The following is a 16,236-nucleotide window of genomic DNA, read 5'->3' on the forward strand; positions in this document are numbered from 1 at the left end:
TATACTTCACAAACATTTGTCAAGTCTAAATTTGTTAAGGTATCACATATTCAGAGCTGGAAAGGACCTCAGGGGCTATCTAATCTCATTGTAGAGAGAAAAATTGAGGCCCAGAGTGGTGAAAGGACATGTCACAGGTCACACAAATACTAAATGGCAGAGAACTATTTAGAACCCAAGCCCTGACTCCAAATTCATCCTTCTTCCCAATGTACAATTCTGCCTCTCAAGGAGTACAGGGGGAATCAGAGAGTGACTGCTCCCTCTTCCATCTATCAGGGCCAAATAAAGCAAGTCTAATCTCTTTTCCATAAAAGCCACTTACATGCTTAAGATAGCTATTGCAACATTGCAGCACCAAAATCACCCCTTAAATATTCTTCTCTCCAAGCTACATATCCCCAGTTCCTTGACCCAGTCCTCATGCAGCAGGGGCCTAGATGCCCTCCATTACATCCTTTCCAGATACAACTTTTATAAGTATGATGCCCAGAACTGAACACAATATGTAAAAGGTGATCTGAATAGAGCAGAGCACCTGGGTACTTGGAGTGCTATCCAAACTTTATTACTGAAGGCCTCCCAAGGTTTCTCAGTGCAGCCTAGAATAGCTTTTCTGGCTGCCATGTCCCCCTTCTGATTCATACTGAATTAAACCCCCCACATCTTTATGCTTCTTTCCAATCATGCTTCCCCCATCTTGTACTTGTGAAATTGATTTTGATTCCAAGTGTAAAACTTTACATTTACCCTTTCTAAAGTTCATCTTATTAGAGTCATTTCAATATTCTTGCCCATCGTCTTTTTGAAACCTGATTACTATCTGTTCTCTGTGTCATCTGTAAATCTGATAAATATGTCATCTATAGCTCTAACTCACATTAAGAAAAGCTGACATCTCCTTTCATTCTTTTGCAGAGGTAGGGAACAGAGGTGTATCTACAGGTGTGAAATGTCAGATTTTTTTCAATGTACTGATCAGTTTTGCTGAATTTTTTTCTCTTTTTTTCTTTTTAAATCCTTTTCTAAATCCTAGGTGGCTCTCTGTAAGACAATATGGGGAGAATACTAAGAAAAATATAAGTGATGTGAAAACAAATTATATCAATAAATTTTTTTAAATGCAGAACCAAAAATACATCCCTAAGCACTTGACTGGAAACCTCCTGAAATAGACCCACCCTGTAAAATAAAGATAATCTGCAGCCTTCACAGCACGTTGAAAACTTTTATTTAAGAAATGCAAACCAATCTTATCATAAGGTAGAAAATGATCGCTTAAATGATCATTTATCAGCTTCACCTTCTCAGAGAGGTTCAAACCAGAATTCAAAGTGGGAAAGAGTAAGGTTACCCACAATCATATTTACCCATCTCTGATAAAAGAAAACACAAAAGTCCAATACCACCTTACTAAAACGTAAGAATGCCCAAAAATTTACCTTTTATTAAATGCCAAAATATCAAAATTATTCTTACAAAATACTTTCCCCAAAATGTTCCATTCCTGTTCACCAATCCTACCCCCACAAGTAGAATGTCTATGAGCAGAGGAGAGCTGGGAAGATACATCACGTATGAGGATATCCGAATGAGGTAGCAACTTGGACTTTGAAATCATGCTATACCACCCACAGTCACTCAGGCAGAGATACCTACTTGACTAGCCATGTGACTCCTGGGTAAATTACTTAGCCTCTCTATGCCAGAGCTTCATCACCTATAAATTGGGCAAAACAACACATCCACCCTCCTCTTAGGGTTATTGTAAGGAAATTATTTTGTAAACCAAGTGCTATAAAAAATGGATCACAGGAATTTAGAAGTCATCTAATCCAAACCTCTATCTTTACAGAGGAGGGAGATGTTATTTTCAGGAGTGAGGCACTAAGGCACCAGTGTTTCTTTTCATCTCTATTCAAAATAAAGTTACTAATATGGGCGTGCAATCTTTGATCAAGAAGTAAGGTTGTCACTTCTCAAGACCAACAAACTTTTAGTCAGCAAAGGTTACAAAATGTAGCATTACAACATCTTCTCAAAAAATTAAAGGCAATAAGATAATAAGGAAGAAGCTGGTTAAACTATTCAGCTCCCTGTAGAAACCCCTAGGATTCTTGAAATACATAGGACTATCCCCTGAGAAAGAAAGGTAATAGGATTTAGATCATCTAAATCCATCATTTTAAAAATGAGAAAGCTAAGGCCCAGAGAGGCAAAGTTCTAGGTAGTATCTGAACTAAGCTGTGAATAGAGGCATCCAATCTCAAATCCAGTCTTCTTTCAGCTGCTCTGACTCTAAATTCAGTGCTCTTTGCCATTAACAGATTACTACAATGGAAACTCTACCACCCCACCACTCCCACAAAAAACTGCTAACAGATGTGCTATTGTATTCAAATGGATGAGCATGGAAACAGCTTTCTTTTTCTACTGGGATGTTGGGGATGGGGCAGAATGTACACAGGGAGAAACAGACCAAATAAACTAAACAAAATGATGCCTGACTTTCCCAGGCCTTTATCCCAGCCTCTCTTCTGAATCAATACTCCCCCTCTGCACACTGGATCCTCCAATCTCATTTTAAGAGTCATTAGGAAGCCCAAATAACTTCACAGTTCCTGCTTCCCGGCTGCTGTCATATTTGCCATCTTTGTCATCACAAGCAAATGCCAACAGGGGTCTTTTGGGATGCCAGGCCACCGTGAATGTCGGAGACTCACACTGCACCTCCCAGAGCTTATCACCTACAATAAACATACACAGAAAGCAAAAGTTAGATATAGTCACATACAGAATGATTAGAAATAAGATTTCACATTTCTATAGCACTTGAAGACCTAAAAAGTACTTCTTCACAATCACCCTGTGAGCTACAGGTAACATGGAAGGATTATCCTCATTTTAAAGATGAAAAAACTAAGGCTCAGAGAGGTGAAAACTGCTTGCCCAAATCACAGAGCTAGGAAACACCACAGTTAGGATCTAAACTCAAGTCTCCTGACAAAATCCATTCCTCTTTCCACTCCACCCCACTGTTTCCAGAGTATACGTTGGACTAGGTGATTCTGGGCTGTTATTCCATTAACAAAAACTTGTAAGAATGAAAAACAAGATGGGACACAAGCTAAGTTTTCTCTCCTTTGAAACATAAACTCTTTACCACTTTGAATTCTGATTTGAACCTCTTAAGAAGCTGAAGCTGATCAGCGATCATTAAGCAATCATTTGTTACTTTATGATAACAGTGGTTCACATTTCTTTAATGAAAGTTTTCAAAGTGTTGTGAAGGATGCAGGTTGTCATCTTTATTTTACAGGGAGGGTATATTTCATCCTGGCCAGGAGGTTTCCAGTGGCGTGTTCTAGGGATGTATTTTTGGTTCTGCACTTAAAAAGAACCTGAAGAACCAAAATTCTTTCAAATAAATTTTGACAATATGTAGAGGATTGAAATTTTCTAGCAAAGGGCAACATGAGTCAATAAAAAGCCAGATAGAAGTACTTACGGTTTATAAAATGTTTTCCTCATAATCCTATGAAGTAGGTACTACATGTACCATTCCTCATTTTGCAGATGAGGAATCTAAGAAGTTGATCTGCACATCAGAAAGGGCTAACTTTCATTTTGGGTTTTTACCCAGATTCAAAATCGGTGTGAATAAAAAAATCTTCCCCTCAGTGTTTTTTGGTCATTCCCTCAAATTGAGATGAATCAGGCGCTATCAAGTCAAGTTGCCTCAAAGCTTCCCTCAATTTGACTTCTTGAGATCCATACAGGTTGGCTTTCTCTCTCCAGATGTAACACTGACTTAGTTTAAATTTTAAGCTAGAGGCTATTCATCACTGCATCAGCGTTTCAAAGGTTTGTCAAAGTGCTTTACTCTCTTTTTTTATCTTTGAGGTTCTTATCATCCTCCAGAAGAACCCTAACTTGTATACCTATCAACAGTACTCTAAAACGGTGTCAAAAGTAATTTTATAAAATCTTTTGATCTAAAAATATTGAACATTTTCAGAACATTTAGAAGAAATGAAAGGTACCTACAAATTATTAAAAATAGGATACAAAATGCAACTCTAACATAAATGGACATAATCTACCTCCCCATCACCACAAATTTGTTTTTATGAAAGGTAAAACTTTTGGGGTGCATAATACAGCTCACTCAGAAAGTGATTCTTGGGTCCTTAACTTTAGAAAACCTTTCAGTGTCAGCTCTGCCACTTACTAGTTGTGACATCTGGGACAAGTATTTCATATCAGTTTTATCACATCTGTAAAAATGGAAGCTAGAACAGTGCTCTAGGTCTTTTCCAGCTGTACTTCCTGTGATTTTGTGAAATAGGTTTATTAAGCATGTATCACTGGACATGATGCTAATCTCCTTATATGGAATTTTTTTACCTGTCTCTACTTCAGCAATGTCAATAAAGTGGTCTTCAGATGCTGATGCAAGCATCTTCCCATCGTGGCTAAAGCTGAGGGTTCTCACTGGCCAATCCAATCTGTAGCATAGGGAGAAGGCAGGATTTTGCTCACGATTAAATAAAATTTTTTTATGTACAACACACATGTATGACTGGAAAAGGAAATGGGCTAGTCCCACAGTAAGAATAGATGGACCGACTGAGTGCTGAGTTGATATCCACAAAATATTACAGTACCAAAAAGCCTCTAGCACACTGTGTGAACCCCACCTAAGAAACATAGAGAACAAAGGAGAATGGCACAAAGGAGGGGTGCATGTATCTGCACATACAGGTACAAGAGATTAAGTGCTACTGACCTGGAAAAACATCTCACACATACTAATTCGTCAACATCCCAAAGGCTAACCAGTGCATCAGCACTTCCTGTGGCAAAGTACTTCCCCGTGGGGTCAAATTTGATACAGATGCAATTGGAAGGATGAGCATTGATGGACTGCACAGGCTTCAGCTCAGGATAGCTAGAAAGAAAAAAACACAGCACAAGGCACATGGATCATCTATCCACATACTCAAAGTGCAACCCACTGACATCCTGGGATCTAAATTCTTAGCAAAGGCATTGGACTAGGAGGTGACCCAAATTCTAATTGACTGTGGGGCAACCAGACCAATTACATTTGCTCTTTCTGATCTACATTTTCCTCACCTTTACAGGTGAAGGATTAACATTCATAATACCTATCCTTTCTACATCTCCCCTAACCCCTCCCCATGACTGGAATCTATTCCCACTTCACCCTCACCTCTTAGAATTCCCCTCTGGCACATAGTTCATAAACAGTTTCTCTCCCAAAGCTTATTTCAGTCATCACCTGCTATATAAAGATGCTTCTCATCCTACAGCTACTAGAGCCTTTCCTCCCCCCCCTCCACAGTTAACTTACTTTTATTTTATATATTATTTAAACATCCATGTTGTCTCTGCAATAAAATGCACAGCAAGCTCCTTGAAGGCAGGAATTATTTCATGTCTGTCTTTGTATCCCCAGTGCCCAACACATACTAGGTACTTAATAAATGCTTGGTGATTGAGTACCTCTCTTAGGATTGTTTTAAGGGAAGCATTTTTTAAACTAAAAAGCAGTTTTACAAATGTGAGCTCCAAGTGACTTCTCCCTTCCTCACATTTTCTCAGTATACTTTGTCTCCATCTCTCATTTAACTTCATCACATTCTATTTTATATCACACTTTATAAATACCTCATTTTATCTGCACAAACACCCCAGGAAGGAGGTACATCACTGTCCCCATTTTGCAAATGAGGAAACTGAGGCTAAGAAAGGTTAAGTGACTTGCCTAAGGTCACACAGCTAGCATCTGAGATGACATTTGAACTCTGGTTCTCCTGACTCCAGATCCAGCTCTACTCACTTTATCCCCTACTTTCCTCAATTGAGGCCACTAATTAATCCAAGCAAGAGAAAATGAAGCCCTGAACTACAGTGGTGTGAGTGAAAAGACAAGGGAATTACAATACATCTACACTGGTCTACTTGCTGTTCCTTGACCATGACAGCCCACCTACCAGCTCCCTTCTGTTGCACTGGCTCTCCCCATGACTGGAAAGGTGACCCTCCAACCTCCACCTATTGCTTTCTTTCATGACTCGACTAAATCCCACCTTCTGCAAGAGGCCTTTCCCACTCCTGCCTGGCCCCTCAGAACACCTTTCATATCTTCTACATATCTACCAGGTACTCATTTATTTGTTTCTCCCATTAGAAGAGAGTTCCTTGAAGGCTATTTTTGCCCTTCTTTGTATCTCCAGCACTTAGCATAGTGCTTAACCCATGATAAGCACTTAATAAATGCTTACTGACAGGATTTAAGCTCCTCAAATACTTGCAGCAAAACAACAGAAAATGAATCCTCAAAATTATAATGGCCAAGCCTGGCCCCAAAGAAGAAACATGAAAAGGCACTTCCCCTCTATTTCTTTACAGAGGTTGGAGACTAAGAGTATAGAACACATACATAATGTTGGCTTTTTTAATGCGTTGGTTACTTTTTACTGAACTTTTTTGTCCTTTTTTATTTTTCATTATAAGGGGTGGCTCTTTAGAAGGGGAAGAATGAATAGAGGCAGAAATGTTGGTGAGGTAAATATAACAGTTGACAATAGAAATGTAATTTTAAAAATTCAAAGTTTATCAGATTGGAGTGGATAATGAACGCAAAAGATATTATGAATGTCAAAGCAACAGGACTTGGAAATTTATGAGAGTGGAGGGAAGAGGAGAGAAAATAGGGAAAAGCAGGGAGGACAATCAAGGGAGAATCCTAGGTTGTGAAACTAAGTCACTGGAAGGACAGTGATGCTCTCAAGACCAACAGGGAAATACAAGATACAGCATCACAGAACACAAAAGCTACAAGAGACTTTAGCATGGTACAGGAGAAACAGCACTGGATTTGAAGTCAAAGGACCAGGGTTCAAATCCTAGGTCTGCTACTTTTTACCTGTGCTACTTTGGGCTCTGAGCCTGTTTCCTCATCTCTAGAATTAAAGGATTAGGTCCCTCCCACCTCTAAGTAGATCAGCCTAAGTCTAGTCCAAACTCCTCTTAAATTGAACACCAGGGGAAGTGACCCACTCAAGCTATCACTGCTAGTGGTAGAGCCTCGTCTTTGCTTCTTCCACCTGTCAATAGGGAGGATGCTCAACTCTTCATTCAAAAGAACATGGTAAATGTATCTATCGCCGTAGCCACATCTCCACCTACTCTGCTTCCCTGAGCTTCACCTGGCATTGAGTTTGTACTCCTTGTATGCTATCAACATGCAGACATCATTCCTTCCTCACTCTGTATCACTCGCATGGCACCTACACGACTGTGCTGATCTCATTTAACTCCCTGAGAACAAGGATCAGTACTTATTGTATATATTATCCTTCTCAGAACCTAGCACAGCACAATTTACACAATAAGCTCTCAAGTACTGAAGGAATAAGAGTAGTGCCACGGCCTAGTAGACTGAGCAATAGATTCAGGAATCACATAGGCTGGAGTCAAGCTGCAACACATTCACTTAGACAGTAACTAGGTGAGCTTGCACCATTCTGAACCTACTGTATACATGGCAAATTAGGGGTGATAATGCTGGCACTTGGCCTACCTCCCAGGGTTAAGAAAACTATTTTACAAACTATAAAGCATTATATAAGCCTAAGTTGTGATAAGAGAGAATGTCTTCATGTTATGAATTCTAAAAAAAAAAAGCAACCAAAATGCAAGATACAAAATGAAAAGGGCTAAATCCCTTCATTGTACAGAGGAAGAAACTGAGGTTTTAGTGAACAGATTTAGTGAATTGCCCAAGGGGATACAACGACTCAAATCCAAGTCACCAGGATCTAACCCTTGCTGTCTTTCAATGGCTCTTACTACACCATGCTGCTTTCTCTCTGTAAATCTGCAAATAAGTCACTTTGACCAACACATTCTCTCCCCAAGTAATGACTATTTTAATGAAACCCATGATAGGGAGTAGAGCTAAAATATCTCTCACTATAGCACTCCTCCCAAGCCTTATTATTCCAAGAATTTTTACTGTCTAGTTCAGCATCCCAACCTTCAAAATGTTCAGAAACATGGTGTAATGGAGAGACCATTGAGTATGAATCCTCAGTTCAACCACTAACCAACAACCTAGAGCAAACCACTTCTCTGAGTCTAAGCTTCCTCATCCATAAAGTAAGGAAATTGGACTACATGATTTCTAGGGTCCCTTTTCCACTGGACAGCTAAATAGGAGCAGAGGAAGAATCTCTGCAGAGACTAGCATCAAGACAGCACAAGCAAAAGTAATCACAGGAACTAAGTGCTGACTTAAAAGGTGAGGTTAAAAATCAGTACAAATCAAATCAGAGGAAAACACAAACCTAACAAGTCTAACCTTAAATGTGAATTGATTAAGCAATCCAATAAGACATTCCAGGTTCTCGAGTCCCTACCCGCTCTAACATTCCACAAGTCTGTGGCAGCTATAAACAGGAGAGGAATTACCCTGAGCTGGGTGACACCATTACCTGAGAATGTTGATACAACCATTGCCATTTGTCAGGAAGAACATATTGTTGTCATTATTCCAGGAGATTTCGTTTACTTCAAACTTAAACTGCTCCTCTGCTTTGGAACGGTGGGTCTTAGCATCGATGAAAGTGACCACGTCGTCTTTGTTGCCCACAGCAATGGTCTGCCCATCAGGACTCCAGCAAATGTTAATATTCTCCCCTGGGAAGGAAGAAAATAAGCAAACTGACTTGACCAAGATCCACCAAACAGGCTGTCTAAGGAGCGGCTGCAGTGCAATGGAAAGGACACAGGGCATGAAGCTGAAAGACCTGGGTTCAAAAATCAATTATATTTACTAGCTGTATGACTGGGCACATCACCGCCTGCAAGATTCGGTCAACAAGATGAAGCCGGTAATCTTTGCACTATCACATCTAAGGCTTATTGTGAAGGTGATTTGTTATATATAAATGCATTTTGGGTTATTAGGATAATACAAGATTAAAACTTTTCTTGGAATACTGCATTGAGTACTAACTTTGATATTAGTCAGGAACATATCACCTAAGCTGCTAAATATTCTAAACCCGGTGACCTCTTATCAAATATGGCAATTCAAAACTCATTTCTATCGTGACTTAAGGTTTACAAAGCACATTCCTCAACACAAACTTGTAGGGGAGACAGGGATAAGAACTGGACCTGTGATTTCACTGGTATAGGGAACATGGTGGGAAGGAGAGTGAAGAGGGGTGAACAGACTCCCTCTACAAATACAGGTCAGCATCTCCTCTGCAACTTACCCTCTAAGAGAGCTGCCTAAAGCGGGTGTCAAACACCCTGCCGAAACAGATTAAAATGTAACTGAGAAAAGTTTAACAAAATTTTTAAAAAACATTAATTTATGATTTTCTAAATTAATATGGCACCTGCAGAGATTCTATTTCAGTTTGATACCATGGGCCTAGGGCACTGATAAGCTAAGTGACTTTTCCTAGGTGACACAGCCAGATGTCTCAGAGGACATATATGAACTCAAGTCTCTCTGGCTTCTATGCTGCATTTTGTAAAGCAGATTGTGCAAATATCATTCTCATTTTATAGATAAGAAAACAGGCTAAGAAAGTTCAAATAATTTATCCAAAGTTACCAGGTAACAAGTAACAGACCTGGAATTTGAGCCCAAGTTGTATGACATCTAAATCCAGTGTTCCTTCCACCAGACCAGTATAGATATATAGAGATAGATACATAGAGATGGATGGATGCACAGGCAGAAAAAATGCTTTTAGCAATCCCTTCTGTGAATAATTTGCATGAAAATATTAGCTCGCATTTCTATATACTGCTTTTCCAAAGGAAAACCTGTGATGCCTGGGTGAAAATAACTATCACAATTTTAATGAAAGGAAACCAAGGCTCAGAAGTGAACTTACTTTCTCCAGGTCACTGGGACTTTGCCCTACATCTTCTACTCCACTTTCCATGTAACACACTACAGTACACCATGACAATCCCTTCCTCCCTCTTGAGAATCACCTTTAGTATTCACAGTGGCGATGCATTTTGTAGTTCTAACATCCCAGATGCGAATAGTTTTGTCCCCAGATGCAGTGACAAAGAGGTCTGGATTACTCGGGTGCCAACAAAGCTGATCCACACTGTCCCCATGCCCTCGGTAGTTATTTTCCTTTACCTAAAATGAGGATGGCATTCATTAGCTCAGATACAAATACTTCCATGGGCCACTTGGGAATACTGGAGAGTCTCTGCAATAGCCGCCCCAATGACCCTTCTCCATCACCCACCCACAGCACTTCCAAAGATGCCCATCACTTCTTCCTCAGTCCCTGGACCCATGATCTTCTTTCAGCTCCTGTCCCCACCTCCTCTAATCTTCCACTTCCCTTATCCTCCCACCCTTCATCCCTACAGTGACCAGCCCCCTCACACATTTTCCTTTCTCCTCTGTCTTCTACACAGTACCCCTCCATGACTTTCTACTCTCCAAATCTCCAGATATTTCAATTCAGCTCAAAAAAAATATTTATTAGCCACCTATCAGAGCAACAGGTGTTTGTGATAAGAATGAAAATTACAAAAACAAGAGAAAAAGTCACTGCCCTCAAACATATGGGGAGGGAGGTGTGAAGTACAAGTTCACAAACAAGCACAATGTGTTAAGAATGGAGCAATAATAATGGAGGAGGGAAGGGAAGTGGAACAAGGAAAGCTTTGTGTGTGAGGTGGAGCCTTAAATGGAACAGAAGCTGGGAAGGGAGACAGCTTGTGCAAAGGCACGGTGGTGGGAGATGGAAATGTCGCCGTGTAGAGGAAAAATCAAGCAGCCCACTTTGGCCTTCCAGGGCCAGGAGCCCCTTAAGACTCCCAACTCCTGCACTACAGCCTCCCCCACCCCACCCCCCGGGGCCGAGCGCACCAGGCGGTCCTTCTCCAGCAAGAAGACGCTGGCCGTCTTGTCGAAGGAGCCCGAGGCCAGGCGGCGCCCGTCACAGCTCCAGGCCACCGAGTGCACCTTGGCGCTGTGCGCCGGGAACTCGCGAGTCTTGCTGTGGCTCCGGAACAGCTCCTGCATCCCGGCCACATAGCGGGACGGGCCTCCCGCAGAGATACCCCAGGGCCAGGCCCCCCCAACAGCGCCCAGCCCCAGCGCAGAGCTCCCCGCCAGGGTCGAGGCGCCCGCCATCCCGCGCACACAGAGCCAAGCCGCGAGCGCAAGACAGCAAACGCCAACCGCCACCCACGCGCCGCTCTGGCAGCTGGGCCGGAGACGCGCAAGCGCACTCCCTCCGCCCAACCGCCGACGGGGGGAGAAGCTAGGAGGCCGGGGCCTCCCGCCGGAATCGCGCAAGCGCACTCAGCCCACCCAACCCCCCCCCCTTAGGCAGGAGCGAGGAACCGCCGCCGCCAGAAATGCGCAAGCGCACTCCTCCGGGGACCCGCGCCGATTCCGGAAGCGTGGGGAACCGAGTGGCGCAAGCGCATTCACACAGCCCCAGTGCCCTGTGGAAGGATGGGAAAGGGTTTTAAAACTACAACTCCCATCCTTCAGAGTCCTCTCTCTCCTGTGACCCCTTTTTAATATTGACCGTCCTTCGGCATCTCCTCAAGTCCTGCTTCCGATAGTCTTACATTTTCCCTGCTATCTTGTCTTCCTGTGCCATAGCTGAGCGGGAGCGGGTAGCCTAGAAACAGCCTGGAAACAGAAGGCCATTGATGCCCTTGGGAGACCGACACCGTGCAGAAAGAGGCTGGGGACGTGGGGGCGGGGCGGAAAGAGCGGGTTGCGGGGGAAGCCAGAAAGGCTGCCTTGGCAATCCAGGTGAACGCAGAAGACAGGGAAATTGAGAGTGACCTTTGACGGCTGCTTTCCGGGCATATTAACAAATAATAAATAAAATAATAGTAGCCAACCTTTGCATGGCGCTTGAAGGTTTGCAAAGTGTTTTACAGACATTTCATTTGAATCTCCCCAAACCCCGTAGGAGGTAAGTGCTATTATCATCACCCCCATTTTACTCATCACACGTTCCTCCCCTTCACGGTTCCGCAGACCAGTAGAACTTGCTTTGCTTCTCCTCCTTCATGACATCGCGTGCCCTGTCTCTCCGTGCCTTTACACTGGCTGGCATACCTGAAATGCATTCCCCTTCCCCCCTTCTGGCCTCAAAATCCACCTCTATTTCTAATCACCCCCAAACCTCTTTTCACAAATCAACTCATATTTACTCTCTGTATATGACTTTATGTGTACGTTTCCTTCGTAGAATGTATACGTTTGTGTGCCCATCTAAGACACGGATGTCTGTGTGGGTTGTCAAAATGCAGCTCTCTCCAGAGCCCTCGATTGATATCTCTGGAATGTTCTGTCCAAGAGAGACTGTAATGGAAATGAGCAGAAGGGCCATGAGTTTGGATAAACTTTGCTCCCCAGTCCCTGAGAGGAGTACTGGACTAGAAATATATCTGATCTTCATTTTTACAGATTTCATATTTGCAACCTCATCTCCTTGCTAAAATTTATCTGTAAACCCAAAATCTATATTCACACTGTTATAATCATTCATCGACATTAACATAGCCGCAAAAATTTGAGTCACCCTATGCCCAGGTTTCTTGTTCAGGTCCAACAACCTTCTGGAGACCTTCTGCCTTCTAATTTCGGTTTCATAGCATAAACAATTATCCTTTTTGTGGTCTGTTAAACCACGGTTTTTGTTTTTCATAGTTTTGTGTTTCTGTTGGTGATTTCAATGTTTAAAATGTCTCCCAAGGGTGGTGCTGAAGTGCTGAAGTCCTAAGGACAAGAAGGCTGTGATGTGCCTTAGAGAGAAAAGATACTGCTGGATAAGCTTCCTTCCAGCATATTCAATGATACTGACCATAAGTTCAGTGTTAATTAATCAACAATAGATATATCCAGAAAAAGGAAAAGGAAATTCACTAGTCTCTAAGTAAGGCAGCTCTGGAAAGTTCTAAAGTAAATAATGTGATAGAGAGGCTCTGGAAGGCAGGAACCATACCATTTCATTTTTGTCTTTTGATCCCTAGTAGCCCTGTTCAGAGCATGTAATAGGTACTTAGTAAATAAATGATTTATTGATTCCTTGGTTCTAATGAATGATTCACCTCCCTGCAGTATTTTCAACTCTCTTTACTTTGCCACCATGACTCAATTGCCTTCTCACCCTACAACTTCCCTGGGTTTCTAAGGTCTTCCAATCCTGGGACATTCCTCCTCCGTGTCAGCCCCCTTTTACTACTGGTGATTTCCATCCTGGGAGTCTCCATTTTGGGTATGGTCCCAAGCTGACCGTGCTTCACATCCGTCCCAGGTGTGCTGCTTACTCTTCATACTTTACCACCATCCCTTGCTTTGTAGTAGATAGGAAATTACATCTGCTAAAAGTTACCATGGACAATGAAGTAACAATATAAATAATAAACATAAATGCACTAAATGTTATGCCATCCAAATTTTTAAATGAGAACTGAGTTACAGGAGGAAAGAGTAAAACTATACTAGTGGGGAATCTCAACTTTCCCTCTCAGAACTAGAAATATCTAACCAAAAAATAAAGAAGAAAGAAGTTAAGGAAGTGAATAGAGTTTTAGAAAAGATATTGAAAACTAAATAATCTAATCCCAAAGGATGAGTGGGTTAAAGAACAAATCACAGAAACAATCATGTCATTAAAGAAAATTACAACAATGAGATAACATACCAAAATTTATGGGATGTAGCCAAAGCAATAGTTAGGGGAAAATTTATACCTTTAAATGTTTCCATCGATAAAATAGAGAAAGAACAGATCAATGAATCAATGAATTGGGTATGTGACTTTAAAAAAAATTAGAAAAAGAACAAATTAGAAACCCCAATTAAACACCAAATTGAAAATACTGAAAATCAAAGGAGAGATTAATAAAATTGAAAGTAAAAATTGAAAATTTTCACCTTTGAACTACTAAATAAGTTGCTTTTTGGGAAAAACTAATAAAATAGTTAAATCATTGGTTAATCTGATTTTTAGAAAAAGAAAACCAAATTACCAGTATCAAAAATTAAAAGGGTGAATCCATGAAGAGATTAAAGCAATTATTAGGAACTATTTTGCCCAATTATATGCCAATAAATCTGATAATAATTTTGCTCACAAAATGGATGAATGTTTACAAAAATATAAATTACCCAGAATGACAGAAGAGGAAATTGAATACTTAAATACCCCATCTTAGAAAAAGAAATTGAACAAGCCACCAATGAACTCCCTAAGGAAAAATCCCCAGAGTCAAATGGATTCACAAGTGAATTCTACCAAAGATTTAAAGAAAAACTAATAGTATATAAACTATTTGGGAAAATAGTTGAGGGAGTCCTAACAAATTCCTTTTACAACATAAATGTGGTGCTGATATCTAAACCAGAAAGAGACAAAACAGAAAGAAAACTATAGAAGAATTCTCTAATGAATATTGATGCAAACATTTTAAATAAAATACTAGCAAGGAGATTTCAGCAATATATCAGAAGGATCATATACAATGACCAGGTGGAATTTATACCAGGAATGCAGGGCTACTTAAATATTAGGAAAAATATTAACATAATTGACCATATCAATAACAAAACCAACAGAAATCATATGATTATCTCAATAGATGCAAAAAAAAGCTTTTGACAAAATAAAACACTGTAGTAGCAATTTAGATTTGAAGATCTTTCCCACCCATTAATAGGCCATGTGACCTGCTTACCTCACAGGAAGCCTAAGGCATATGTAGTAGGAGGAGCTTCCTGACAGGAAAAGGAAGTTATGTTATAGGAAATGCTAAGAGAGAGAGAGCAGTTATGGCTGCTAATGGCCGCCCTCGTGATAGTTAGAACTGAATAGGCTGACTTAGCTGTCCTGTGAGTTTGTTTTGTGGAAGACCCCAGCAGTGGGTCGGAGAGGTTTGGGGATGGTGAGGTTCCATGTTGTGATATCATGTTTTGGGTTTCTTCCTATTATGATGAAGTGGGTTAACTGGCTGTGGGAGCTGAACATTTGGTTATGGGATATGGTTCTCTGGTGTCTGAATAAATGGTTTACTTCTTCTACCTTCTATGTGGAAAGTCTCAGATACTTTGTGATACAGAACCACATAGACATTTTGACAATTATCATCTACATTGTTATTATTGCCTTACTGATACAAACACCCATTCCTATTAAAAACATGGAAACATAAGAATAAATGAAGCTTTCCTTAAAATCAAAAATAGTATCTATCTAAAATCATAAGCAAACATTGTCTGTAATAAGGATAAGCTAGAAGTTTTCCCAATAAGATCAGGGGTAAATTAACAATGCCCATTATCACCACTATTATTCAGTATTGTATTAAAAATGCTAGCTATAACAATAAGCCAAGAAAAACAAATTAAAGGAATTAGAACAGGCAATGAGGAAACAAAACTATCACTCTTTGCAGATGATATGATGGTATCCTTAAAGAATCAACCCCATGCTGCTAGGGGAAGTCTTTACATGCTTGGGGTAGACACCTGCTAATTCACTGATGGGTTTAAGGCCTGTCGGTTAGCCTAAGCCTGGTTTAGCTGAGATGGATTACTGGAGTGTGGCCACTGTGCATGCTACAGTTTAATAGGATATACACAAGTACATAATTAGAAATCATAACTGTGAATGAGCTGAGCTCACCTATAAAAGGAAAGAAGATAGCAAAATGGATTAAAAAGCAGAATCCAACAATATGATATTTGCCAAAAAAAAAATGCTTTGAGGAAGATTCACACAGAGTTCAAATAAGTGACTAAAGCAAAATCTATTATGTTTCAGCTAAATGCAAAAAGGAAAAGTAATTATGGTCTCAGGGCAACCGTAAAAATAGACTTGATTTAAAAAGATAAACAGGGAGACTACATTATGCTGAAAGGCACCATAGACTATTAATGTCAATACTAAACATGTATGCACTGAATGACATAGTATCTAAATATATTTAAAGGAAAAATTAGTCGAGTTACAGGGATAATAGTAAGGGACATAAATATACCCATTTCAGGCCTAGACAATTGAATCTAAAAAATAAACAAAAAGAAATTAAGGACCTAAATAGAATTTTAGAAAAGTTAGGTAGGACAAAACTCTGAAAATTACTAAATGGGAATATAAAGGAAAATGCATCATGGCTAATGTG

At 40.4% G+C, this 16,236-nt stretch overlaps 1 protein-coding gene across 1 annotated transcript; it reads right to left on the minus strand.

Annotated features, from left to right (window-relative positions):
• Positions 1–1,414: 1,414 nt before the first annotated feature.
• Positions 1,415–11,340, minus strand: LOC118844980 (THO complex subunit 3). Its single transcript, XM_036753000.1, has 6 exons — positions 10,952–11,340; positions 10,051–10,207; positions 8,526–8,730; positions 4,790–4,951; positions 4,408–4,508; positions 1,415–2,747 (listed from the first exon to the last, which is right to left on the minus strand). The coding sequence occupies exons 1-6, from the start codon at positions 11,216–11,218 to the stop codon at positions 2,584–2,586; spliced, it is 1,056 nt and encodes a 351-aa protein (XP_036608895.1). The 5' UTR covers positions 11,219–11,340; the 3' UTR covers positions 1,415–2,583.
• Positions 11,341–16,236: the final 4,896 nt, after the last annotated feature.

Source organism: Trichosurus vulpecula, chromosome 3 (assembly GCF_011100635.1).
Source record: "Trichosurus vulpecula isolate mTriVul1 chromosome 3, mTriVul1.pri, whole genome shotgun sequence".
Classification (NCBI taxonomy): domain Eukaryota; kingdom Metazoa; phylum Chordata; class Mammalia; order Diprotodontia; family Phalangeridae; genus Trichosurus; species Trichosurus vulpecula.

Coding starts and splice junctions, on each gene's coding strand:
- LOC118844980 (XM_036753000.1), bottom strand. CDS start 11,218: ATGGCGGGCGCCTCGACCCTGGCGGGGAGCTCTGCGCTGGGGCTGGGC. Junction 4,952..8,525: donor GGTTGTATCAACATTCTCAG/GTAATGGTGTCA, acceptor TTTTCTTTCTAG/CTATCCTGAGCTGAAGCCTG. Junction 4,509..4,789: donor TGTGTGAGATGTTTTTCCAG/GTCAGTAGCACT, acceptor CCTATGCTACAG/ATTGGATTGGCCAGTGAGAA.